The following is a 25,567-nucleotide window of genomic DNA, read 5'->3' as shown; positions in this document are numbered from 1 at the left end:
GTTCCATTATCTTTTGCCTATTACACTGTTACTATGAACCTACCTGCTGTTGTCAATAGCAGTGGGAGACACTGTTTGTGTGTGATGTACAATAGAAATCTTTCATACGTGATTTGGTTGCTCTGGATACAGGCAGTTTACTATGCACTGGGTCCCTTACAGCCATAAATTAAAGTGTGGGTTTGCAACTTTGTCTTTTTTTTAAAAGAGAGTAAATATTTCCTCTGGTTTAAAATGGAGCATCTAGCTTAAACTAGCCACCTGCAGTGCTGTATATAGCCTAGGTTGGATTGTTACTCTTGTTCATCCAGAGAATAATTAATTTCCAAAGGTAAGGGGGGATCCAGTTTCTACCATGAAATAATTCATAATCTGAGTAGATTAATTAGGTGATCATTTAACTTACTTGCTGTTTAGCAGGTCTTCATACCATTGCAAGTTCAATCTGTATTACAGTCTTCATAGTCAGTCTTCACAAAGTAGGAGGATCCTGAAGGTTGAAAACTCACAGCAGGGTAAAAAATAATAAAGAAATAAAGAAATGCATCACATATTTTGTGCGGTACTCAGACACTATTTTGCCATGTGTTACAAATTGCAAATAAAGTGTGCAATGTCTTGCCCTTGAATGTTTCTAATTCTTTAGTTCTTTGCTATTTGGATACTGCATGACATGACAAAGAAATGTCCAGCACCATCAGGCTAATACTTTGGGCCCATTCATAACAGACAGCTGTAGTTGTATTTCTCTATTTTAATTGCCGTGGTTCCATCAGAAGGAATCCTGATGTTTGAAATTTCATAAGATACTGGAGAACTTCGATTGAGAATTTTAAATCTTCACCCTAAACTGCAAATCCCAAAATTCCATATGATGTAACCATAAAAGTTAAAGTGTATAATTTTTTTTATCGTTTCTGAAGCGACTTGAGAACATACTGCAAGTTGCTTCTGGTGTGAGAGAATTGGCCGTCTACAGGGATGTTGCCCAGGGGACGCCCGGGTGTGTTATTGGGAGGCTTCTCTCATATCCCCACAAAGCTAGAGCTGATAGACGAGAGTTCACCCAATCTTGCAGATTCAAACTGGCAACCTTCAGGTCAGCAACCCAACCTTCAGGTCAGCAGTTCATCTAGCACAAGGGTTTAACCTATTGCGCCACTACGGCTCCTATAATTATTTAGTGTGAATGGACCCCAGATTTGAAACACGTTTAGGTGGAAGTCAGTTTGACTGATTTTGGTGGAATTTGCCTTCAGATTAATGTACATTTGATTCTTTGCACATTTATTCAGAAGTAAATTTTATTGTGTTAAGTCATGCTAATAACCTCCAGTTAAAAAAGCATAAATACTCATTGTTTTGGCTGGAGAAAAAAAGAGATTCTTCTCATTTTTACCAAAATGAAATTTGTTTTCATATAAATGGATAGCATGATAGTCGATTCATTTTCACCCAACTTTTGAAGTTAGCTTTTTAAAAAATGCAATCAGCCCTGTGTATTTACAAATTTTGTACCCATGGATTCAGCCATTACAGTTTAAAAATATTACCTCCTCTCCACTCCCCCCAAATCCAATCAAATTTTATATAAGGGACACAATTTTAGATAATGAAACTGTAGCATCCACAGATTTGGGTATGGGGGTGGGGAGCGGAGGACCAAACCCAGCAGATGCCAAGGGCCCACTGTAGTTCAAATTCTGATGCTACATTATTTTTCAACTGAGAAACAAGCACACAGCAGGAAAAATCAAGGATTGGGGCTACCTGCTAGACTCTTGCTGGGTGTTGCTCACAGACTGATACATATGTATTTGATATTCTGACATCATATTTCCATTGAGAGTTTTCAGTACAGAAATGAAAGTTGGTGTAACGTGTGTACTTTCTAATCAGTTAAAAGATACCCAGAAAATAATATTCCAATCCTTTCAAACATTTAACCTAATTTCTGTGTGATATCACTGGCCCGAATAGGGAACTTCTCTTTAAAATATGAGTAACATGTATTGTTTCTGTTGCAATCTAAATGGTCACTAGGTGGCATAAATGTTCTCTGTATGCAGGAAATCATCCACTATCATAGAACACAATCGGCCCTCTGTATCCATTCAGTTTTTCCACTGTCAATCTTCTGAACAAGGGAAGAAAGTTAACAGGCATGGAGCACTATCACAGACCCAAATGTTTATTATGTTTTGTTCTTTAACTAAATATGTTACTATTCAATACATAGCTCCACTATGTCTACCTGCAAGAAATCATCCATTTTCTTAGAATACAGTCAGCCCTCTGGATCCATGAATTCTGTATCCACAGATTCAACCATCCAGAGCTGAAAATATTCCAAAAGAAAAAGAAGAAAAAAAATCAAACCCTGATTTTGCCATTTCATATTATGTACACCATTTTACCATGCCAGAGTATATAATGGTACTTTTCCATCCATGGATTTTGGCATCCTTGGGGATGCTGGAAGCAAACTCCTGCGGATATAAAGGGCTCACTGTAATAGAAGATTAGAATCTGTGGCTGGATCTACACTGCCATATAATGCCGTTTGAACTGCATGATATGGTCATTATAGACTCATATAATGCAGTTCAATGAAGTTCAAACTGCATTATATGGCAATGTTGATCCAGCCTTATTGTTAGAAGAAATTCAAGGGCCATTTAATTTAGATCCTGCCATGTAAACTATAGCAGATCTCAAAAATGCCAATATGTTTAAAGACCTCCAAAGATGGAAAGTCCAGTCCACTACTCTTCAATGCAATCTATTTCATTGTCCAACAACTCTTATAGTAAAAAGTGTTCTTCCTAATGTTTAGGTAGAATCTCTTTACCTGGAAATTAGAATTCATTGCTTTGTTTTAGCCTCTGGAGCCCCAGAAAACAAGCTTGTTCCATCTTCTGTGAAAAATTGGGTTGAGAGGCTTGATAACAGGACTGGGGGGAAAAATGTTGGAGTAAAGCGCATTTAATGCCTGGATACTGTCTAGGCCAACTGTAACAGGAGTGACATGGGTTTTATAATTTATCTTATGGATAATCATCATCATCATCATCATCATCATCATCATCAAAGTTTATTTGTAACCCACCCTATCACCCTGAGATAATAGACCACAAACTGCACTTAGAAGAAATGTACTTACCATAATATATAATATACTGGTATATAAGAATGGAATATAATAATAATATAATAATATAATATAATAATGTATGTTAAACATTTTGCAAGAGAATAAGCTTTTACTACAGAAGCATTTAGACTTTAATCTATACTCACCTGGGAGTAAGTCTCACTGAATTCAATAGGACATAATTTTGAATTGACATGCACAGGAGTGATAAATCAGGTTATATGACAGATATGTCATATATTTTATTTTATCTAATATTCAGCCCTTTAAAAATGGTGTAGCTTTAGATATGTCTTTCACACTTCCCATACAAGTGTGTGTGTGAGCATTCAAGTTGCAAGTTGACTTATAGTGACCCCACAAATTTCATATGGTTTTCTTAAGCAAGGAATAACCAGAAATGGTTTTGTCAATTCCTTCCTCTGAAATATAGCTTACAACATCTGGTATTTATTGATGATTTCTCATCCAAGAACTAACCAGAGCTGGCCATGCATAACTACCAAGTTTAGATGAGATCTGGTGTCTGTGAGGTTTTTATTATTTATTTATTTATTTCCGGTATTTCTACCCCACCCTTCTCCCCTGGGGGACTCAGGGCGGCTTACAAATTGGCAACACAGTGCCATCACATCAACAATACAATACAAAAGGCATTAAAAACTAAAAACATTTAAAACATCATAAAAACCAATATACAATAATAAAACATTACCATGCACCGAGGTAATGTCCTTTCATTCACTAGACCTTGTTAATCCAGAGTCTTAAAAACCGACCGTGCCAAGCTCGAAAGTTCATTCATTGAACGCTTGAGCACATAGCCATGTCTTTAGTTTTTTTCTGAACCCTAGAAGGGAAGGAGCCTGCCGGATGTCACTGGGGAGGGAGTTCCATAGCCGAGGAGCCACCACCGAGAAGGCCCTGTCTCTCGTCCCCACCAGCTGCGCCTGTGAAGCAGGTGGGATCGAGAGCAGGGCCTCCCCAGATGATCTTAAAGTTCTTTAGGCATCACCCTTCTCATAGCACACAGAAAAATGAACAGAGTAAGTCTCCTTTTCTGCTTTTAAGAGCAAGTTGTTCAATCCCCCTAGTACTAAATGTGATCCTTTCTGTGACTTTTGAATGATCACTATCTATTTAGATTTATTTCCAAAACAAACATAATCTCTTTTCACCTTTAATTGTCTAGAGGTAAAATTGTTTCAAGTTGCATGTCAGCTGGATGTTTCAGTCAGAAGTGTGGAGCACAGTGATTAAAAAACACTTCCATGTTGTGTTATCTTTGAAAAGATGGCAGGAGGTGCATTTAAATTATACTGTTTATAGGCTCTACAGCTCTGCTGTTTCTCTGTAATGCTAATATTTGTATTCCTGATTACTTTTTCCTTTCCTAGCAATTGAATTCTTAGATAGAAATAATGCAAATCACTTGGCAAAATTATGCTTTTTAGTTAAGAAACTGAAATGGGAAAGCAAGAAGTGGACAAAATATGCTCTTACTGTGTTTGAATGAATGTTAAAGCTATCTTCAATAGCAGAATGCCACAATGGGAAATTTATAGATGGACACAGGATCAGTATACTGTAGCTTACTACAATTAGATGGGGCATACTCACATAAGTATTTATGTAAGTAGGCTCTCATTCACATCATGGTTCAGAGCATTCTCAGATAGGATGTGTGATGACAATACTGGCTCTTTATCACACTGCATGTACACACTAAACTGCATATGATAACAATTGGAATCACTCATGTGATGTTGTCATTCTAAGTTCCACCTTCGTAAATTGACGGAGTGAAATATTAGTAGCATATACACTTAAATTTTAAACTGAATTAGTCCAGATACAATATTCTAGTTTTACATTCAAGATTAAGCAGAGAAAAGGTGGTGAGGGAAATATAGCTTTCAATTAGAAGCTCCTGGCATTACAAAGTTGGTAGACAGCATTGGATCCATGATGAGGTATTAACAAATAATATTGTATTATAGTATTGAGGACAGGTCAATGATAACATTTTACTCTGTTTTATATTGAACCAACTTTTGCAACTTCTATCAGTCTCAGGTGGGAGTTGGAAACAATACAGTTTATTGTCATGGATTATGGGAGTTATGTTCCAAGAGTATTTGGAGGGCCTAAGATTCCCCACAGCAAATGTACAGACTTTCCATGCATTTATTATTTTAGCTGCATGTTTCTTTCAGTAGCATTCTGCCAGTCTTTCAAATATCATAGGCAAAAAATAAGTGATTGAAAACAGTGATGTGTTTTAAATTTGGGAGAGCATGAATAATGACATTGTTTCTTCTCTTTGGAAAACACATAGAGAGTGATCCCCTTATAGTTCTTATATCCTTTGATCATTTATTGCTATAATCCAGCTGAAAAGAACTGTACTTTCCCTGCAGCTTTTCATAGAATATTGTTGAGAAAAATGAACACTGTGAAGATATAATGTGATACAGACAGATGCACCATGCTACTAAGGGGTGGGTAACTGTAATTTGCCTGGGATCTTGTTCCTAGACTTTGAGTGTGTATGCACGTGTATGTAATTCTGCAGAATACCATCTCAAATGCTGTTTTTCTTTATTTTTTCTGTCCCCTTCTGCTTTGCACCCTCCCTATGTCATTGGTCAGGATTATTAACTTTATAAATGTCTTATTTTCAGTATTTGAGACTCTGAACTTGGCAATGCCCAAGGAGATTTTTTGGGGGGTATTCTAAACTATGTGATAGCTATAAAATAACTATACAGTACAAAACACCATTTACAATAGTTAGAATAAATGTTTAATAACCTCTCATTGTACTGGGCTTTATCCTACATGTAACCCCATTAACATGCCTCTCAAATTGATTAACTGAAATACCGTGTTTCCCCAAAAATAAGACCGTGTCTTATATTAATTTTTGCTCCCAACAATGCTCTAGGTCTTATTTTCAGGGGATGTCTTATTTTTCCATGAAGAAGAATTCACATTTATTGTTGAACAAAAAATGAACATTTATTCTATACTGTACAGTAGTTGTCATCACAAACCAGCATAACCAGACAAACTGAATCCTATCAAGAATGTATTGTTACTACCCTGTTTCCCCTTAAATAAGACATCCCCAGAAAATAAGACCTAGTAGAGATTTTGCTGAATTGCTAAATATAAGGCCTCCCCTGAAAGTAAGACCTAGCAAAGTTTTTGTTTGGAAGCATGTCAGCCAAGCAAAACACCAGAGCATGCAGGATTGGTAAATGTACATACCATAGATTGCTGTACATGAAAATAATGGTAGTAACAAGAAATTCTTGATAGGATTCACAGTTTGTCTGGTTATGCTGGTTTGTGATGATAGCTACTGTACAGTATATAATAAATGTCCTTTTTTTTGTTCAACAATAAAAGTGAATTCTTCTTCATGGAAAAATAGGACATCCCCTGAAAATAAGACCTAGAGCATCTTTGGGAGCAAAAATTAATATAAGACACTGTCTTATTTTCGGGGAAACACGGTACCAATATTTCCACGTACAACACGTACATTTACCGATCCTACATGCTCTGGTGTTCTGTTTGGCGGGCATGCTTCCAAACAAAAACTTTGCTAGGTCTTACTTTCGGGGGAGGCCTTATATTTAGCAATTCAGCAAAACCTCTACTAGGTCTTATTTTCTGGGGATGTCTTATTTTAGGGGAAACAGGGTATATTGCATAAAATCCCAAGCAGCCAGCTTGCTAATGAGAAAAATATATTTTACGTAAGAGGTTATAGATGGAAAGCAGTGAATCATTTAGTTTGGAACACTATTAAATATCCGTGATTCACCATTTTCAAAAAATATCGTGTCTAGGTAAAGGTAAAGGTTTCCCCTGATGTTAAGTCTAGTCATGTCTGACTCTGGGGGTTGGTGCTCATCTCCATTTCTAAGCCGAAGAGCCAGCGTTGTCCGTAGACACCTCCAAGGTCATTTGGCTGGCATGACTGCATAGAGCTCCATTACCTTCCCGCCAGAGCGGTACCTATTGATCTACTCACATTGGCATGTTTTCGAACTGCTAGGTTGGCAGAAGCTGGAGCTAACAGCGAACGCTCACGCCACTGCCGTGGTTTGAACCTGGGACCTTTCGGTCTGCAAGTTCAGCAGCTCAGTGCTTTAACACACTTCGCCACCAGGGCTCCTACGTATATTAGCAAATGTATGAAATGCCAGATTTAGAAAAGAACAAAAATGACATAATAAATACTGAAAATCTCCAGATGCAAAAATTTTAACTCAGTTATAAAAATTGGTAAGAAGTTATATGAAAATGGCAATTCCACAGATATTTCCAAGTAAGTGCTTTTAAAAATGGGAGGATGTTTTTGAATTTTGCTTTCTATCAAAGTGGTTTCATTCTGTCAGATTACTTGAATCTATTTGCTGCTTTGTCACAGTCTATTGTCTATGTGGATGGGAGACCTTATCCTGTTGCAGCTCTCCCCGCTTGGACTATTTGGTATCACTGATGCCATCTAACTGGATACCAGTGTGAGTAAGTCCTGAGTTAGGCAGCAGAGTTAGTAATTCAACAACAGGGACAGAAACCAGTTCAGAAAACAATTAAAATGTCCATATTATTCATGGAAATTCAGCAATGAAACTAGCTTGTTAATAAAGCACCCACATCAGTTATGCACAGCACTAATCCTCATGCAATAACAACAGTCTTATGATGTCACTCAATAAGATTCTTGTGTCACTACTGAATGATGACAGTACTATAGTACATTTCAAAAGGTCCTAGTCATCCCATCCTACAGAGGCTGGCCCAAAGTCAGTATTCAGGAAGCACATGGCACTATATGGCAAAGATAGTAGCTGGCAGAAAAATTTTCCAGTTCTTGCATTTGGCTGGATTTAGCTGAAGCCAGACCATGGCCGCCAAAGGATATTCCTCCAAAAGGCATTTGGACACTTTGTCTCCAGATTCATAGTCCATCATCAACCAACTAAACTGTGCTGGTTCTCTCCAGCAGAAATAGAGGTTTAAAAATTAATTATGGAACAATTAACACTTTCACCTCCACCTATAATCTCTCCAGAAATTGCCCTTCCCTTGCACCTGAGACTTTAAAAATTGGATTCCATAATAGTGCCTGAGGCTGGCACAGGATGCAGGGGTTCAATGTTTTTTGTTAACCTTATCTTTTAAGTATTCACTAAGCCTTATAGGATTTCAGCTTTTTTGTGTTACAAATGGATTACCCTTCTAGAATGTAGAATATTAAAAAGGGCTGCCGGCAAATAGATTTATCATGGAGTCTGGTGCCCATCCCTATGAGTCAAATGAAAAAGTAATAGTAAAAATACAAAATGCAGATATTTATTTATTTACAACATTTCTACCCCGCCTTTCTCACCTGAGGGGACTCAAGGCAGCTTACAAAACTGGCAAAATTCAATGCCGATAATACAAACCACAGTAACAGAATAAAACATAAACATTTAAACACCTAAATATAATCAAATAAAAACAGCACACAAAATTTAAAACATAATATTGCTCAAAGTCCGTTCATCCAATAGCCTTGTGCCTAACATCAAAGAAAATATATTCAGGTTTGTAAAGGGGTCTGGGATTTTTTTTGCAGATGTATTGTAATTAAGATTTATAAAGATGTGTGTCACAAGTTCATTTAAGGACCATGAGGTGTTCAGTATGACTTTCTCCTTCTGCATGCAATTAGGGGAGGTGAATTTTTAGAGAATAATTGTGTGTGGTTTTTTTTAAAATTAAGAAACTATATCTTAGCTGGCCTATGAGTTTTGCATTTAGTTGAGAGAGAATATATACATCCCTATATCGACAACTTAAATATTTTAGAGTCTCTTTCGACTTTTGGTGAGTATGTATGAAAGCTCTTTTTTTCTTCAGAAATGTACACTTTTTCACCGCTTTTCTTTCCTGGTATCAATGGTTTTTGAGAGACACATTTTTATAATAGTCTACTCTGCGGAGACAAAGCGGGGGATAAATAATATAATAATAATTTAAAAAGCAAAGTGTTGCTGTCAAATGCTACAAAACCTCAGAACTCTCTATCTCTGGTCTCTGTTGATAATGAAAAAAATGAGGAAATCTAATATTATTTATGCTCAAAAAACACACACACATATCCACAGTTGTGGAAATTATAGCTTCTCTTCTCCCTTGTCAGATTTACTGGGACTTAATCAGGGACAGTTGCATGAAACTACCACAGCTCTACTGAACTTCTCAGTAAAAGAAATCAAGCTAAAAAGAAGATGCAGGGAGAAAACTTTGTCAGAGTGACACAAGCAATCATGATCATGTCACCATTAGTGTGACTCGGTCCAGCAACGGAGCAGCTTGGATCAACATCTCAGCAAATCTGTCTTCCTTGATTTTATTGAGAACAGGTTTGGTAATATTTAAAGCAGGAAAAATAACTTGCTGTGAACTAAAAAACACATTAATGGAAATAGTAGGATTCCTAATGACTGATATACTTAAAATGCATGCAATGTGACCTGTGTATGTTGATTTCTATGTTTCCTGTGAAGCTGGGTTATTATAACTCCCACTTGTTTTGCAGATTTTATGTATCCTAAACCTCACAGTGAGTTAGAATGTGTGACCAAAGTCACATTTTCTCAGCCTCACAGGAAGGCAAAGATAACCACCCCATGAACAAATCTTGCCAAGAAAATACAATGACCATAGGATTGTCGTAAGTTGGAAATGACTTGAAAATACACAAAAATAAACACATTGTGGTGTCATAGGCTCAAATCATCATTGTGCCTCATAGATATGTGTAGGGCACTACTGTGTTGTTGTTGTTGTTTTTTTTTACTTTTCAGGAGATACTTTTTAAACATTTTTAAAGAGGGAACACATGGGCACATGCATCATCAAAGATGCAGTTTTCAACCATTCCCCTTCAGGTTCTTAGTCATTAACCCTGTACAATAAGGAGGTGTAGCTTGATTTCATGTGTATATGCAATAGTTCAGCTCTAGTTGTGTCACCTTTGCTATTGTTTGCTATGCCAATAAATGCAACGGAATGCATTTCTATGGCAGCTATTTCCACTTTAAGGACAATCAGATCTATGTTGAAATTACACTTGGAAAAAAATACTTTTGAACAACTCTTCCCAGAAACACCTAACTGCCATGTCCTTTCATCACCCTTTCTTTCCTTAGGCAGGTGTTTGTAATCTGCTTTCCATGGATGGACTTCATAAGACCTAACAACCTTGAAGCAAAAGTATATTTTCTGCAATTTCCTTCTATATCCTTTTGCATTGCCAGTCACAGTGAATTCGAAATAAAAATGTGGCCTTTTCAAGTTAGTTGTAATCTTTTTTGTTCATGGAGGGCATCAATTTCCAATGGCATAAAAGAAATGGTAAGCAGAATTACGTATACAGTGGCCCTTTGGTATTTGCTGGAGTATGCTCCCAGGCCCCCTGTGGATGCTGAAGTCGTTTGATATATATAATGGTGTAGTAAAATAGTGTTCCTCATGTTTATGTTTATTTATTCACCCTATTTATACTTCCAAATATATTTCTATTTCCAAAAAAATATACGAATTGAAGAATGGTATAAAAAAGTATGGAAATTGGCAATAAATGATAAGCTGACATGTAAGTAAAAAGTTAAAAGAGGGATATGGAAACAAAATGATTTTGATGATATCTGGGGAAAATTTATCAAAAGAGGATTTTTTAAAAAAGGATGGAAAATTATCTCCACAAGAGGAAATGAAATTTATAAAAGAAATGCCTCGGGGGAGTGGGGGGGGGGGGGGGGAGGAGCAGAGGTGAGGGATGAAGTGTGAAAGCAACAGTGGATACAAAAAGTTTATGAGATGTATTGTATATTGTATTGAATATTATGTGTCAGCTGTATAACAAATGTGTTTGAACTATTTTAGAATAAATAAAATATATTTAAAAACAGTAAGACCAATAAAATATAAAACATCACAAAACACGAACCAAACATCAAACAACAATAGCCGAGAAAAGTGGGCATGTGCAGAGTGGGACAAAGGCTTGTGCAGACGCAACTGTAGGGCCTGGCAGGAAAATAAAGTGCTGGAGATACAATCAGATTAGGGCTAGGTTGACTTAATCAGTAGCTAAACCATTATTCAAAGGCACACTGGAACATCCAAGTCTTCGAGTCTTTCTGGAAGGTGGGCAGGATGGGGCTATTATTATAATTATGGTTATTCAGTTTAACAGCCGAGTTCCCTGTGTGCCATTACACAAATGCTTATGAGTATCACTTATTCAAAGGGTTGACTTCTAACAAGGCTTTTCTTCGCTAGTGGTTTTCAAAAGGTGGTCTCCACGTGTTCATGGAGATTCACATTTGCCAAACAAATATGATATCATTTTTTTCCTTTTCAATAAGGTTAGGTCATTTATTTCCAAAAGAATACCTGCCCAAAGTCTGGGTGCAATTATTTCCAATATGTTATGTCCAATAGGGCCTTTGCCAACACATGGCAGGACAGTAGACAGAGGCAGACAGAAGGGCTAGTGCCTCCCCTGCAGTGAGACAGAAGACAAAATAGAAATCTGGGTTATGCATTTTCTGGGCTGTATGGCCAAGGTGCAGAAGCATTCTCTCCACATCTATGGCAGGCATCCTCAGAGATTGTGAGGTATATTGGAAAACTAAGCAAGGGAGGTTTATATATCTGTGGATGGTCCAGGGTAGGAGAATGAACTGAATGTTGTAATTAATCACCTTGATTAACATTAATGGCCTTGCAAGCTTTATTCCTGCCTGGGGGAATCCTTTGTTCGGAGATTGATTCATGTCTGTAATTCCTCTGTTTTCAGAATGTTGTTCATTATTTACTGTTTTGATTTTATACTGGTAGCCAGATTTTGTTCATTTTCATTGTTTCCTCCTTTCTGTTGAAATTGTCCACTTTGTGAATTTCAATGGCTTCTCTGTGTAGTCTGACATAATAGAGTGGCCCAGCATTTCAGTATTCTCAAATAATATACTGTGTCCAGGTTGGTTCATCACGTGCTCTGCTATGGCTGACTTCTCTGATTGAGTTAGTCTACAGTGCCTTTCATGTTCCTTGATTCTCGTATCTGGACAGTGCTGCATTTGGTGGTCCCTATGTAGACTTGTCCACAGTTGCATGGTACCTCCTGCAGAGGTGAGAGAATCCCTCTTGTCCTTCACTGAAGGTAGCATTTGTTGGATTTTCTTACTGCATCTGTAGATAGTTTGTAGATTGTGTTTCTTCATCAGCTTCCCCATGCGGTTAGCAGTTCCCTTGATGTATGGTAAGAACACTTTTCCTCTGGGTGGACAAAGGTCTTTACTTTCATGACTTGTTCTTTGTCTTCTGATGCCTGTGGTGGAGTCTCCATTGGCCTGTAGAGCCCAGTTTAGGTGGTTTAGTTCCCCTTGGAAGAGGTGGGGTTCGCAGATTCTTTTTGCACGGTCTGCCAGGGCTTTGATTGTGCTTTTTTGACTTGGGTGATGGTTGATGGTATCTATCCGTGTGTGTAGGTTTTCTGTAAATAGAAATCCTTTCGGCAACAGGGAGCCTCACAGCGCCCTTCCTTCCCTCTAGCCATATGTAGGCCCCGGGCCCCCAAGCATAGGCCCGTCTGCGCCTGCGCGCCGCAGAGGATGCCATGGCAATCGCGAGGCGGCGCTTGAGGAAAGGGCAGGGGAGAAGAAGGCGGCCGGGCCTCGGGGATGCGGGCTAAGGCCAGCCGCCCAGTCAGGAGGAGCCCTGCGCCCTTGAAGGCGGGCGCTTCTTGAGGAACCGGCGGAGACGGGCCCAAGTGGGGGCGGGGAGTGCCACCTGCCCGCCCCGGCCGCTTGAGCTAGGAGAGACGGGCTTAGTGCGGAGGCCCTAGCAGCAGCAGCTGGTGGTGGTGGCAGTGTTGCCCTTCGGCGCCGGGGCCGTTGTGACCGTTGCGCGCGCCTCGCCTTCCCCTCCTCGCTCCCCCCTCCCCCCGCGGGGCTTGTGCGCGTGAGCCTCCGCACGCGCCGCTGCTAGGCTGTTGCTCGGCCGGTTCGCCCAGACCAGAGGCTGTTGCGCGCGCACGTCTTTCCTTTCCGAAGGCCCCACACCATGCGGCTATGCGGGGCGCTCCTCAAGAGCCCCATCCCCAAACAGATCGAGTACTACTCTCGCTTTTCCCCCTCGCCGCTCTCCATCAAACAGTTCCTCGACTTCGGTGAGTGACGCCAGGCCTTGCCTTGCCTTTCCTCAGCAAGCCCTCATAGGATTTGGAAGCGAATTGGGTGTGTGTGGGGGGGAGGGAGTTGCGCGCGATTCCCCTACTCGCGCGCCAAGGTGTTTTGTGTGTGTGACGTCGTCAGCAGCTGGCTCGAGACGGCGCCAAAACAAGCAGCAGCTTCTTGTTTCTTCCCCTCGGCTTCTTCGGAGGTCCTGGATGGGCATGGCTGTCTCTACCAAGGGGGGGGGGGGGGGGGGAAGAGAGAGAGAACGCTGGCCTTCCCGGTACTTTGGACTTCAGCTCCCAGAATCCCCCATCATTCGTCAAAGCAGTTGAGGCTTCTGGAAGTTGGAGGTCCAAAACACTTGGAGGACAAGAATTTGTGCATCATTGAACTAGAGCAGGCATGGGAAAACTCTGGTCCTCTAGGTGTTTTGGACTTCAGTTCCCACCATGGGAGACATGTAGTTATTTATTTGCTCCATTTATATCCCACACTTCTCACCCCAAGAGGGAGGACTCAGAGCGACCTTACAAAAAGGCAGCAAATTGATAATACATACAGTAAAAATAAACATACATTTAAATGAAAAATAAGCAACAATATTAAAAACAATTGTTAAAGTCACATCATCCAGAGTCAAATCAAAGGCCGTTCCAGTAGTCATTTCACAGTTCCATGCACTCATATTGCACTAACTTGCTAGCCAAAAGCTTAGTTCTGTAACCAGATTTTTACTTTTTCCTGAAGGTCAGGAGGGAGGGGGCTGCTCTGATTTCGCTGGGGAGGGAGTGCCATAGATGAGGGGGCGCCACTGAGAAGGCCTTGTCTATCGTCCCCACCAGTCATGCTTGTGAGGGGGGTGGAACCGAGAGCAGGGCCTCCCCTGACAATCTTAGCCTCCGAGGTGGATCATAGAGGGAGATATGTTCGGACAGGCCAGAACTGTTTAGGGCTTTATAAACTAAAGCCAGCACTTTGAATTGTGCTTGGTAGCAGACTGGCAGCCAGTGAAGCTGGCATAACAGGCGGGCTGTGTGCTCCCTGTACGCCACATCAGTAAGGAATCTGGTTTCTGCCTGTTGGACCATTTGAAGCTTCCAAACAGTCTTTAAAGGCAACCCCACATAGAGCGCGTTGCAGTAGTCTATTCGGGATGTAGTAAGAGTGTGGATCACTGTGGCCAAGTCTGACATATATGAGTTGTAATAATGAAACGTATGAGAATAACACGTATTTCATGAAAACCTTTCCTTTAAATTTTGAAAATATATTATTTATTTCTTATGTCGCATAGACTCTGAGGTTTCTCGTTATGATTGTGCAACACACATACACAATGCAGCTGACACAGGGTTTCAGTTCTGTCCTCCATGCTGTTTAATATTTACATGAAACAGCGGGGAGAGATCATCCAGAGTTATTGAGTTCGATGTCAGATTTATGCGGATGACACCCAACTCTATTACTCCTTTTCACCAAAAGCCAAGGATGCCATTCTGGTCCTGAATCAGTTCCTGTCATCAGTAATGGACTGGATGAGGGCCAACAAGTTGAAATTAAATTCAGACAAGACAGAAGTATTCCTGGTTAGTCGTAAGGTGGACCAAGGTGTGGAATTACAACCTGTGTTGGATGGGGTCACATTCCCCCTGTAGACGCAGGTACGCAGTATGGGTGTGCTCCTGGACTTAGCTCTGACACTTGAACCGCAGCGGTGGCCAGGAGCGCCTTTGCACAATTAAAGCTTGTGTGCCAGCTACGTCCATACCTTGAGACGCCAGACCTGGCAATGGTTGTCCACACTTTAGTCACATTCTGTTTGGGCTACTGCAACACTCTCTATGTGGGGCTGCCTTTGATGATAGTTTGGAAGCTCCAGTTGGTCCAGAGATCAGAAGCAAGGTTACTAACTGAAGCGCTGTACAGGGAGCGAAAAACTCTCATTTTACAGCAGCTCCACTGGCTGCCGGTTTGCTTCTAGGATAAATACAAAGTTCTGGTCATTACCTATAAAGTCGTAAATGGTTTGGGCCCTGGCTTTTTGAGATCCCGCATCCCTGCTTATAAACCTGTTTGGACTTTGCGATCATTAGAGGGGGCCCTCCTCTCGGTTCCACCCCTGTATCAAGTATGGCTGGTGGGAATGTGAGAGGGGGCCTTCTCCGTGGTTGCCCCTTCCTGGAACTCACTCAAAAAAAAATTAGAACAGCCCGCACCCTCCTTTCCTTTAAGAAAGAGCTATAAACCCACCGTTGCTCACTTGCCTATGGAGAGCAGGATGAGTAACAGCATTGACTCTGAAATGGACTGAAGCTGATCATTACTATTTTATTGAAGAGCTATATTTTTTATACTTTATGCAATTTGCTTCTCAATTGTATGTTCCATGATGCCAGATTATGAGCTACTGTCTTTTATTTTACTTTAATCTATTTGTATTAATGTTGATGTAATGGCATTGAATATTTGCCAATTGTATGTTTCATGTTTGGAAGCCGTCCTGAGTCCCTTTGGAGAGAGAGGGCAGGTTAAAAATAAATTATTATTATTATTATTATTATTATTATTATTATTATTATTATTATAGAGTTTATGTGTTATTCCAAACTGTGTGCCAGCTGCATTGTGTAGGTGTGTCACACAAACATAACAAGAAACCTCAGAGTCTATGCGACATAAGCAATAAATCATATATTTTTTAAAATCTAAAGAAAGGTTTTCATGAAATACATGTTTTCCCCATATGTTTCATTATTACAACTTACGTATGCCTCCATACAGTGTCTCTTATAAGGGATTAGTTTAACTGGTGTTTGGTAGTAAAAGTGAATTACTGTGTCTCAAAAGAAGGCATGTCTAAAAAGTGTGTCACCAACATAAAATGTTTGGAAAGCTCTAAATTTGGACCAGCAGAAGTATTGTCAGGATTTGGGGGGAGAGGGAGAAGCCAGATACAGAATGTGTGTTTAATCATAGGTATTTTCCAGTAGGAAGATGAGGTGGAGGAAAACAGCTACTGTTGAATTTCTAGCTGCCAAAGTGCTACCTAAGGATGTTTGTAGCCCCTGTACTTTACCTTCTTAACCAGCATCATTCACATGTCTTCAGTCCATTTCCTAAACCAAGACAGACATGATGTATTAGTTCTCAAAATCATGGGTGCACAAGAAACAAGTGAGGAGCTCTTGCACTTCCTTTTAACTGTACCCTGTTTAGGTTTCTCAGTTGCCATGCTTCCCCTCTTCGTGATTTGTCATGGTGGCATTTCCAGGCAATTTAAAACTGGCTCTGAAACCAGTGGGGTAGCAAGCCTTGCTTCACTGTTCCTTCTAGTTTCTGCATTTCATAGTTAGGCAGTATTTCTCCACTTTTCTAAACTTAGAGATATACCTTTAGACTAGACAGGGATATAAGTGTCTACTTAATATCTAACATTTTTGTGGTTGCACACCTTCTGTGAACAGTATTAGGCTATAATCTATCCTGGGCTACAACAACCAGTGCCTTCATCAACCTGGTACTTTTCAGATGTGCCAGCAATAATATGTGGGCCTTTTCTTGCATATTTTACCCCCCCCTCCCTTTTTTGGCATACAGCTGTTTAGTGTGCAGAAACCAAATATTTTATCATTACTGCATATTTATCATGACTGAGATTTGTTACGGTATTTCCTTAATATCTTTTGTTTCTCCTTTTCTTGCACTTAGCTCCTGTCATACCTCTTAAGTTTTGAAAAGCTTTCTGTCATTCTCTCTAGTCTTATTCCAGCCAGAATCACCGCACTCTGCTTAATGAAGTTCACATGTTTTATCGCTACACCTCACTGAAGTTTATTACTGCTCATCATTTACTGCAGAATACCTGTAGCTGTAACTTCTTTAAGTTGCTGATTTGGGTGATGTCTTTGTGCACATTTTGTACAATACTCTCAAAAAAAGCTAGAGCACCAAATAGGAATCACTGTTTAAGGAGATATAGGAACTTCATTTTCCATGCATGGGTAAGCAAATAATATCTCTAAGAAGAAGGCTGGGGCATATATAGTAATCCTTTTAAAAAGGAAACGAAAATATGCTTAGCAACAGAGATGTTTAGTGGCCTTTTGCTGAAGAGTTTGATTTATAGACAATATTAGAAAGACAAAAAAAAAACAAAACCAAGAGCCAGTGGATTGAGACTGTGGACTTGTGGGGAAGCGGCATTGGACTTGGGCCTATAGGTGTAGTTGGCTATGTAGACAAATGGGAATGTAAAGCCATAAGACATATGGGGAATGCTTAGCCAAAATGATGAAATAAAGCTGTGGCCTACAGATTGACTATGGTAAGTGGGAGATACCTGTCTTGTGCTTGTGACTAGTGATTCATGTAATAAAGTATTTTGCTCCTAAATTAAACATCTACTTTCTAAAAATATGGGTTTGTCACAGTTATTCAAGACACCAGTTGCTTAGAGGCAACTTGGCTCTCTTCCCACTATAAAGTGTTTCAATCGTTATACTATCTCAGTCTCTCCAGTGCTGCTGCCCTATAAACTGCATATTGTTATGTTGCTGGGACTTATCAGGAGAAACCTGTTTCATTATTATCAAATGTTTTTCTCACGTTGAGAAGCAGCAGTCATGGCATGAGTTACTCATATTTGCTTTTATACTCATTTGCTTCCTAGAATGTGATAGAAATATGAAAATAACAATAATGGAATGTTGCCTTTCCAGAACTTGAAATGGTTACTTTTTAAATTACAAATTCTAGACTTATTCAAAGCATGATAACTTTTGGTAAGGACATGTTGGAGTTTTGTTTAAAGAATTAAATTTCCTAGCTGGATTTTTCGGATCACATGTGTTCTCTGTGTGTCAGTAGTAGCTCTACTGTAGTTATCTGCAGGATATGTCAAATGTTATTTTGAAAATAAAAAGGTGTTCAACTAAATAGTTAGCTGGTTCTTGACATGTTCAGTGATGTTGATCTTCATGGGTATTCTGTATAACTATACTTTATGGATCCCTCCTGCCCTGCATCCACTCCAGTATTTTAAAATAAGCAGAGCTTCTCTACTAATACATAGATTCATTTACAATTTAGGAGCTACTTGCTTGATGTTCTTTCAGTGAGGTTTATGAATGTTAACAATCCATTTCTTTCATCTTTGGTTATGACTTACAAAGTCCTATATATGCTTCAGGTCCAGGGTATCTGGCAGATCTTCTCTCTGTGCATGAGGCGACCTGGGTCCTTCTCTACCTGAGCCCTTCTCTCAGTCCCACCACTATTGTGATCTGTGATTGGTGGAAATGGTCCCTCCTTGCTATCTTATAACCCCTTTTTATTCTGACGTGTTTTTGATACACAGAACGGATTATATTTATATAATTGGTGAGTGTGTCTAATAGTTGTTTATTTTTAATAAAGTTTTTTTCTGATAAAATATCAAAAAGAAGTTGAAAAAATACTGACCATCTATATAAGAATTGCAGGTTGTTTGTAATATCTGAAAGTCTAAAGAAAAAATATTGATTTTAACATGCAAATTAGTCATTAATAAGTTCAAAATAGTAAACACAACTGAAATATAATTTCTTGGGTACATTAAACATAATCTTGGAAATTAATGGTCTATTTAGCTGCATATTTATTTTTTAAAAGAATTATAATCCAATTGAATAGTGAAAAACACTATTAGAATAACAATGTAAGTTAAACATTAACTAATAAAATGTACATCCTACGAAAAATATTTTTCTGCTCCTGCATATTCAATTAGATGTAGAATTTTAAAGGCTCAGGAAAACCTGTGTTTTAAATTCATCTGAAATAAAGAATGATTGAAAATGTTGTATCTTACATATATAAACTAATGAATATGGCGGGCTGTGGTGCAGGCTGGTTAGCAGCCAGCTGCAACAAATCACTCTGACCAAGAGGTCATGAGTTCGAGGCCAGCCCGTGCCTGCGTCTGCCTCTGTTCTATGTTATGGCATTGAATGTTTGCCTTATATGTTTGCAATGTGATCCGCCCCAAGTCCCCTTCGGGGTGAGAAGGGCGGAATATAAATACTGTAAATAAATAAATAAATAAATGAAAGAAGCATAATGTTCTCAATGTTGTCATGTCATGCTGCATTATTAAATTAGCAGTTGTTGGAGAGGAGTTGAACTTCTATATGGAGTAAAACCTAGAGACACAATGGCAATACTGTATAGGACATTTTTGCTGTGGTTGGTCAAAAATTTTTTGTGAGCTTTAAAATACAGTAAGCATTCCTGAGGTTGTGACACTATCCACCCCATCCAGATGCCCTATTATCATGACTCCATGTTAATGCCAGAAAATGAAAGAGTCAATACTTCCTTTTTGGTCCCAATAATTTAGAGAGTAATTTTATTTGTGCAAGTAGCCTTCCCTTCAAAACCCAAGACAATAATTTGAAATTAGTCATATCTATTTTAAAGCGGGATATATGGCAAAAATAATAAGATGGTAAAAGAGTGTTGACAGAAGACATTCATGAGGAGAGAGAGAATTAAAATTTCAGAATAATGGGAAATTTATTTACAAATAACTATTCCTAAAGATGCTTTTAAAAACCACCCTGCAATCCTTTTTCAACTTTGCTAGGAATAAGATGATATTAAACTCAGTGGTTGTTACTTCTCCGTAGTTGGGTAAAAAAGTACACTAGCCAAGATACGTAATATTTTCAAATCTATTAAGAGAAAAATATATTGATCGTTTAAAACCTAATTGTTGTTGGTATTGTAAATCCCCCATGTTGATTCCATGCATATTTTGCATGTAATTTCATTCATACATTCCATAGTGGAAAGTAATTTTGAGGAATTTTGAATAAATAAGATGACATAAAATTATGGTAAATCTCTTCTGAGCTGTGGGGAAGATCATGTGTGTAGTCTTAGAATTTATTATTAACCTTTTGACAGCATTATTTTTTTCCCCATTCTATTTTGCTTCTCCCTTATAGGCATAGTTTGATATGATCTGCAACATAACCTGACCAATGTTGACCAACAACCTTAATGTTGTTATGTGCCTTCAAGTTGTCCCTTACTCATGGCAACCCTGTCATTTCTTGGCAAAATTTATTAACAGGTTTGCCATGTTCTCCTCCCTTTGAGTCATGATCTGAACTCAGATCTCAAGAGTCCTAATTCAAGAATCAAACCACTAAACTGGCTCTAGATATAATCTAAACCTACTTGCACTGGAGTAGTCACTGAGCTATGTGTTGATTTCCTAATTAGTTTAATAGATATTCCTTAATTGAATGCAGCCATTGACTGTAAACCTATCTCCTTATCTGTAAAAAAGTACATTGTAGAATTGATTTATAGAATATGAAATATTCGGGAAGAAATAATCATGTAGACTGTATGTAGTCTTTTTTCTGATTTAAAACATTTACATATGAATCAAGATGTTTATCTGTAATTACATAATTTTCATGGCATTTTACTTATGGGTATAATCCAAATTGTATGTGGAAATCCAACATACATTCAGAAATCTGAATTTCTGTTCTTATTGGTTGTTTCAACATTGCGCTTCTGATGAGATAATAAAACATTTTTAAAATCGAGATACTTTTAAAAGTTCTGTTTGCCTAAATGTATTTGGAAAAATTAATGGAGCACTCTAAAACATAAATATTAGTGTTTGCTTGTCTTAAGCCCTGCCTTCAGAATCCTTGAAAACTAGGAAGTCAAACACTGTTGTCAGTTTTCTTATCTAAACTGAGTGTGATTACTAGCAAAAGTAGTGAAAATTGTTTGGAAAGGCTTCAGTGATCTTGCAGTAATGAAGTCTAATCTCATATTCCAAATTTAGTTTATCTAAATACTAATGCTAAATACCTGTCACATAGTCTTTGATAAGCAAAGGAGTGAGAAAAAGATGTTAGTAACCACAAGTTGTTGTTTTCAGTCACTGTTGGGATATAATAAGCTCATCTTTAAAATTATACTCATGTTAGTGATAGATTATTTATAACTATCACAGTTTTCCTGAAAATATTCAAATAATTAGCATGCTATACAATATCTCGATGGCCGTTTGGCCTTAACTTCCTGTTTTTATAAGGTGAAGCAACATGTCTTGAAGCACTAGCATCCTGTTTGATTTGAAGAAGAAATGTGATAAGTCAAAACACGTTTATGAACATTGCCATTGTGGATAACTACCAGATACATGATTGTTTTTAGGATCGGTCTGTGTTAGGGACTTATATGGTTGCATGTAATATGTTACAGCTGGATAATCTTCAATTTGAGAACCAGTGGTGCAGCAGTTTGAGTATTTACTAGGACTCTGACCAACAATGACCAACCTCAATAAAATAGAGAAGAGTAGAAACATCACACTGGTAACGAAGGTCCGCATAATTAAAGCAATGGTATTCCCAGTAGTTACCTATGCAAGAGCTGGACCATAAGAAAGGCTGAGCGAAGGAATAATAATAATAATAATTTTATTCTTGTACCCCACCTCTATCTCCCCGCAGGGATTCAGGGCGGCTTACAAATACAAAAGAGTATACATACAAAAACATCACCGTTGAACTGTGATAGACACTTTTGAACTGTGGTATTGGAGGAAAATTCTGAGAGTGCCTTGGACTGCAAGAAGACCCAAGCAGTCCATACTTCCAGGAATTAATGCCCAACTGCTCATTGGAGGGAAGGATATTAGAGGCAAAGATGAAGTACTTTGGCCACATAATGAGAAGACAGGAAAGCTTAGAGAAGATGGAAGGAAAAAGAAAGAGGGGCCAACCAAGGGCAAGGTGGATAGATGGTATCCTTGAAGTGACTGGCTTGACCTTGAAGGAGCTGGGGATGGTGATGGCCGACAGGGAGCTCTGGCGTGGGCTGGTCCATGAGATCACGAACAGTTGGAAACAACTGAATGAATAAACAACACTAGGACTCTGGGAGGCCAGCATTCTAATCCTTGCTTGGCCACGGAAACCTACTGGATGGCCTTGAGCAAGCCACACTCTCTTATCCTCATAATGGCAAAGGCATTCTTGCCAAGAAAAACTAATGATAGGTTTGCCTTAGGCTTGCTATAAGTTAGAAATGACGTTGAAGGCACCCAACTATGCAGTCTTCATTTTGTCAGCCATGGTAATAGTGAGAAATGTGAAATGAAAATGCAGGTCCATTCTGAACTGCATTTTAAAAAGCCTACTGTTTTATTAGGTACAAACTGCCACTAGTTGTACACAGGTAGGGATTAAGAAAATCGGACATCTTGCTTTTTATGTGAAGCTTCCAGACCACCTCTTGGGAGAACTCAAAAAAGTGGAATAGCTAAAAATGGCAGATGAGTGATCTGTGGTGCAGAAGTCATGCTAGTGGCAAAGGAGAGTATGAACTAACTATTCATGAATTCTAATTCCCAAGACTCCTTGAGCCCCCCCCCCCCCCCCCCCCACGATATGTGTGGAATAAATCCTGTGTGCCTAATTCAGTTGAGTGCTAATCAAACAATCAAGTGTAGAACTGCTTGGGACCAAACAATCCTAATGATTAAGAAAAAGGATAAAATAGATAATTTATTTTATGGGAACATAAAAATCATGGTCTTTACCTGTCAAATTGAAAGCTGGATCAAATTCTTACCCAGCTGTGTTAGCAAAACTAAGTTGCTAGTAAAACCAGAAACATCCAAGTGCAGATATGTGAACTTTGTTTTTAGTTGTTGCCCATTTTATGATTTGGGGTTTTCTTTAGTATGCATGGCTAGCCTTAGTGTCCGGCCAGCCCATGTTAGAGTGGTTAACAAATTCGTTTGTCCTTCTTTTTGGCTCTCCGTGTGCTCTCCATGTGTAGTTTGCTCAAAAAGTGCTCACAGGTGTTGGGAATAATGTATCAGATTCATGAGACCATGTTTGAAAAGGTGGTCCTCTATAGCCCTGTAGCAAAGATAGGCACCCAAAATTGGAAACGGTTGGGGTTTGGCTGCAGATATTATATTAGACACATATATTACTCTTTCTTTGCCTCCTTAAGTTTAGATACATACATACATATATAGTTCTGCTTTTTAGACGCATATGTCAGTAAGGTTTATGATTAACAATTGTAAGGTGACCTTTTCCACTTGAAACTTTGAAAGAAATTGTTCTCAGGCTGGAGATTTTCTGAATCATTGAACAGAAAATGTTCGTGTATGGTGGCAGTACATGCAAGTTTTCATGTAACTTCTTGTTTTTAAGAGAAATAGAGAGGTATGTGTATTCTTCCTCTTTCAAACCAGCTTTATAACATATTGTCAGTCAGGTTTGTTATGTAATAATTTAAATTGTTTAGGCTCCTTTCTGTGTTGGTAGACGTCTTATGGGATGATGTCCTAAAGATTTCAGAACATTGTGGATCCTGCTGGTGATCTCTTACACACTTCTATGAAAGTAACAAGGTGGGATAATGGGATGATAGCACCATAGATAACTTGATTTGCATAACTTATCTGTCTACTGCTTTGCAACTTCTATTCATTTCAATAGGGTCTGCAAAAGTTTACTTCACAGGCTCAGATGAAATGATTGCCCATGGCTGTAAAGAATTTCTCCCCAATACAAATTGTAGTTTCAGAGGAAAGGTTTTTAACTGGACTTGATAGAAGGAAAGGGTTAAATTCCTACTCTTACTGTGATCCCAATGAGGCTGGTGTTTGGCATGCATGCCAAATACAAAGAAATATTTAACATCACTTGTAGTTTAGCCTGAAAGCTGATATTTGCTCCATTGTATATTGTATAAAGTATATTTACTTTAACTGTAATCTACAAACTGTCTAGTTCTGTTAATTACAATCACCCTCAAATTCTTAGAGAAAATAAATTGGAGCCATCTTGGAGGACAGCTGTGAGACAGGTTTTTAATATTTTATTTAAACATTTATGATGAATGTATGTGCTTCATTTCAGAGATAATCTTGGATATTTTTGTCCAAGAATTTTTATCAGTATCTGTTATGTAGTAAAATATATATATTAACCCCATCATTATGAAAATACAGTAGCTATATTCCTGTTCAAGTTCTATTTATGTAACTTAATCAGTTAGCTTTGAAGAACTTATGCCAGAATTGATCAGGCAGTCAGTGCTTCATAGTGGAAAAGAAATTCAAACAACAGCTCCGTTTTGTTCTAATTTTAACAGTTATCACAGTTTTGGACTTAAAGTGACTGATACCAGCTAAAACCAAAATACTACATTTAGAATTGGATCCAAAGTGCTCAGAAATAAACCTTTGCTTATGGAAACAGTGTTTCGTAAAGTATGGTGACTGGAATGACTGGGGAAGTTTGTGCTAGCATTGCATGTGAAGAATGAGACTCGACGTAAATCTATTAATATAGGAATATGCACATTTTTTGCTATTGTTTGAGGGTAGCAAAATTTATGTTTGTGCAAGAAACTCTAGAAGCACTTTCCTTTTGCAATCAATGCCAACAAATAAAAAAATTCATCTGGAATCAGCTTGCTGTATGTACAAAAATATGGTAACATTATGTTAATCAAATAGCAACCACTTTGGCTTACTATTCTCAGTGTATACATCATTGCTTCCCTGGAAAAACAACATGACAGTCCTTTATATTATTGTTTAGATATTTATTGCAATATTTTGGGACTAAGAAGCCCCGGTGGCGAAGTGTGTTAAAGCACTGAGCTGGAGACCGAAAGGAACCAGGTTCAAACCCCGGGAGTGGCGTGAGCCGCCGCTGTTAGCTCCAGCTCCTGCCAACCTAGCAGTTCGAAAACATGCCAATGTGAGTAGATCAATAGGTACCGCTCCGGCGGGAAGGTAACTGCGCTCCATGCAGTCATGCCAGCCACATGACCTTGGAGGTGTCCACGGACAACGCCGGCTCTTCCGCTTAGAAATGGAGATGAGCACCAACCCCCAGAGTCAGACATGACTGGACTTAACATCAGGGGAAACCTTTACCTTTACCTTATTTTGGGACTTAAATATCTCCTATTGAAACTTGCTGGTTCTTTGGCTATGTATTAAGATATGGTATGTTGTGATGGAGCCTTCGAGTAGAGATACTTTTACCCTGTTTCCCCAAAAATAAGACAGGGTCTTATTAATTTTTGCTCCCAAAGATGCACTAGGTCTTATTTT

The 25,567-nt window shown here is 38.7% G+C and overlaps 2 protein-coding genes across 4 annotated transcripts in view; both read left to right on the top strand.

The window, feature by feature from the left end:
• The window catches only part of LOC100553704 (organic solute transporter subunit alpha), a 50,827-nt gene extending 40,308 nt beyond the window's left edge, over positions 1 to 10,519 (top strand). For all 3 annotated transcript variants that reach the window (XM_062975207.1, XM_062975206.1, XM_062975205.1), the window contains one exon: positions 9,363 to 10,519. In XM_062975207.1, the coding sequence (XP_062831277.1) occupies positions 9,363 to 9,478 (116 nt within the window). In that variant the 3' untranslated portion in view covers positions 9,479 to 10,519. The remainder of the gene's footprint in view (positions 1 to 9,362) is intronic.
• A 2,322-nt stretch (positions 10,520 to 12,841) lies between these two features.
• pdk3 (pyruvate dehydrogenase kinase 3) overlaps positions 12,842 to 25,567 on the top strand; it is an 80,996-nt gene continuing 68,270 nt past the window's right edge. Inside the window, exon 1 of the mRNA XM_003218846.4 lies at positions 12,842 to 13,400. Within this exon, the coding sequence (XP_003218894.1) occupies positions 13,295 to 13,400 (106 nt within the window). The 5' untranslated portion in view covers positions 12,842 to 13,294. The remainder of the gene's footprint in view (positions 13,401 to 25,567) is intronic.

Source organism: Anolis carolinensis, chromosome 3, assembly GCF_035594765.1.
Source record: "Anolis carolinensis isolate JA03-04 chromosome 3, rAnoCar3.1.pri, whole genome shotgun sequence".
In the NCBI taxonomy this organism is placed as follows: Eukaryota; Metazoa; Chordata; class Lepidosauria; order Squamata; family Dactyloidae; genus Anolis; species Anolis carolinensis.
This window is presented reverse-complemented; position numbering and strand designations above follow the sequence as displayed.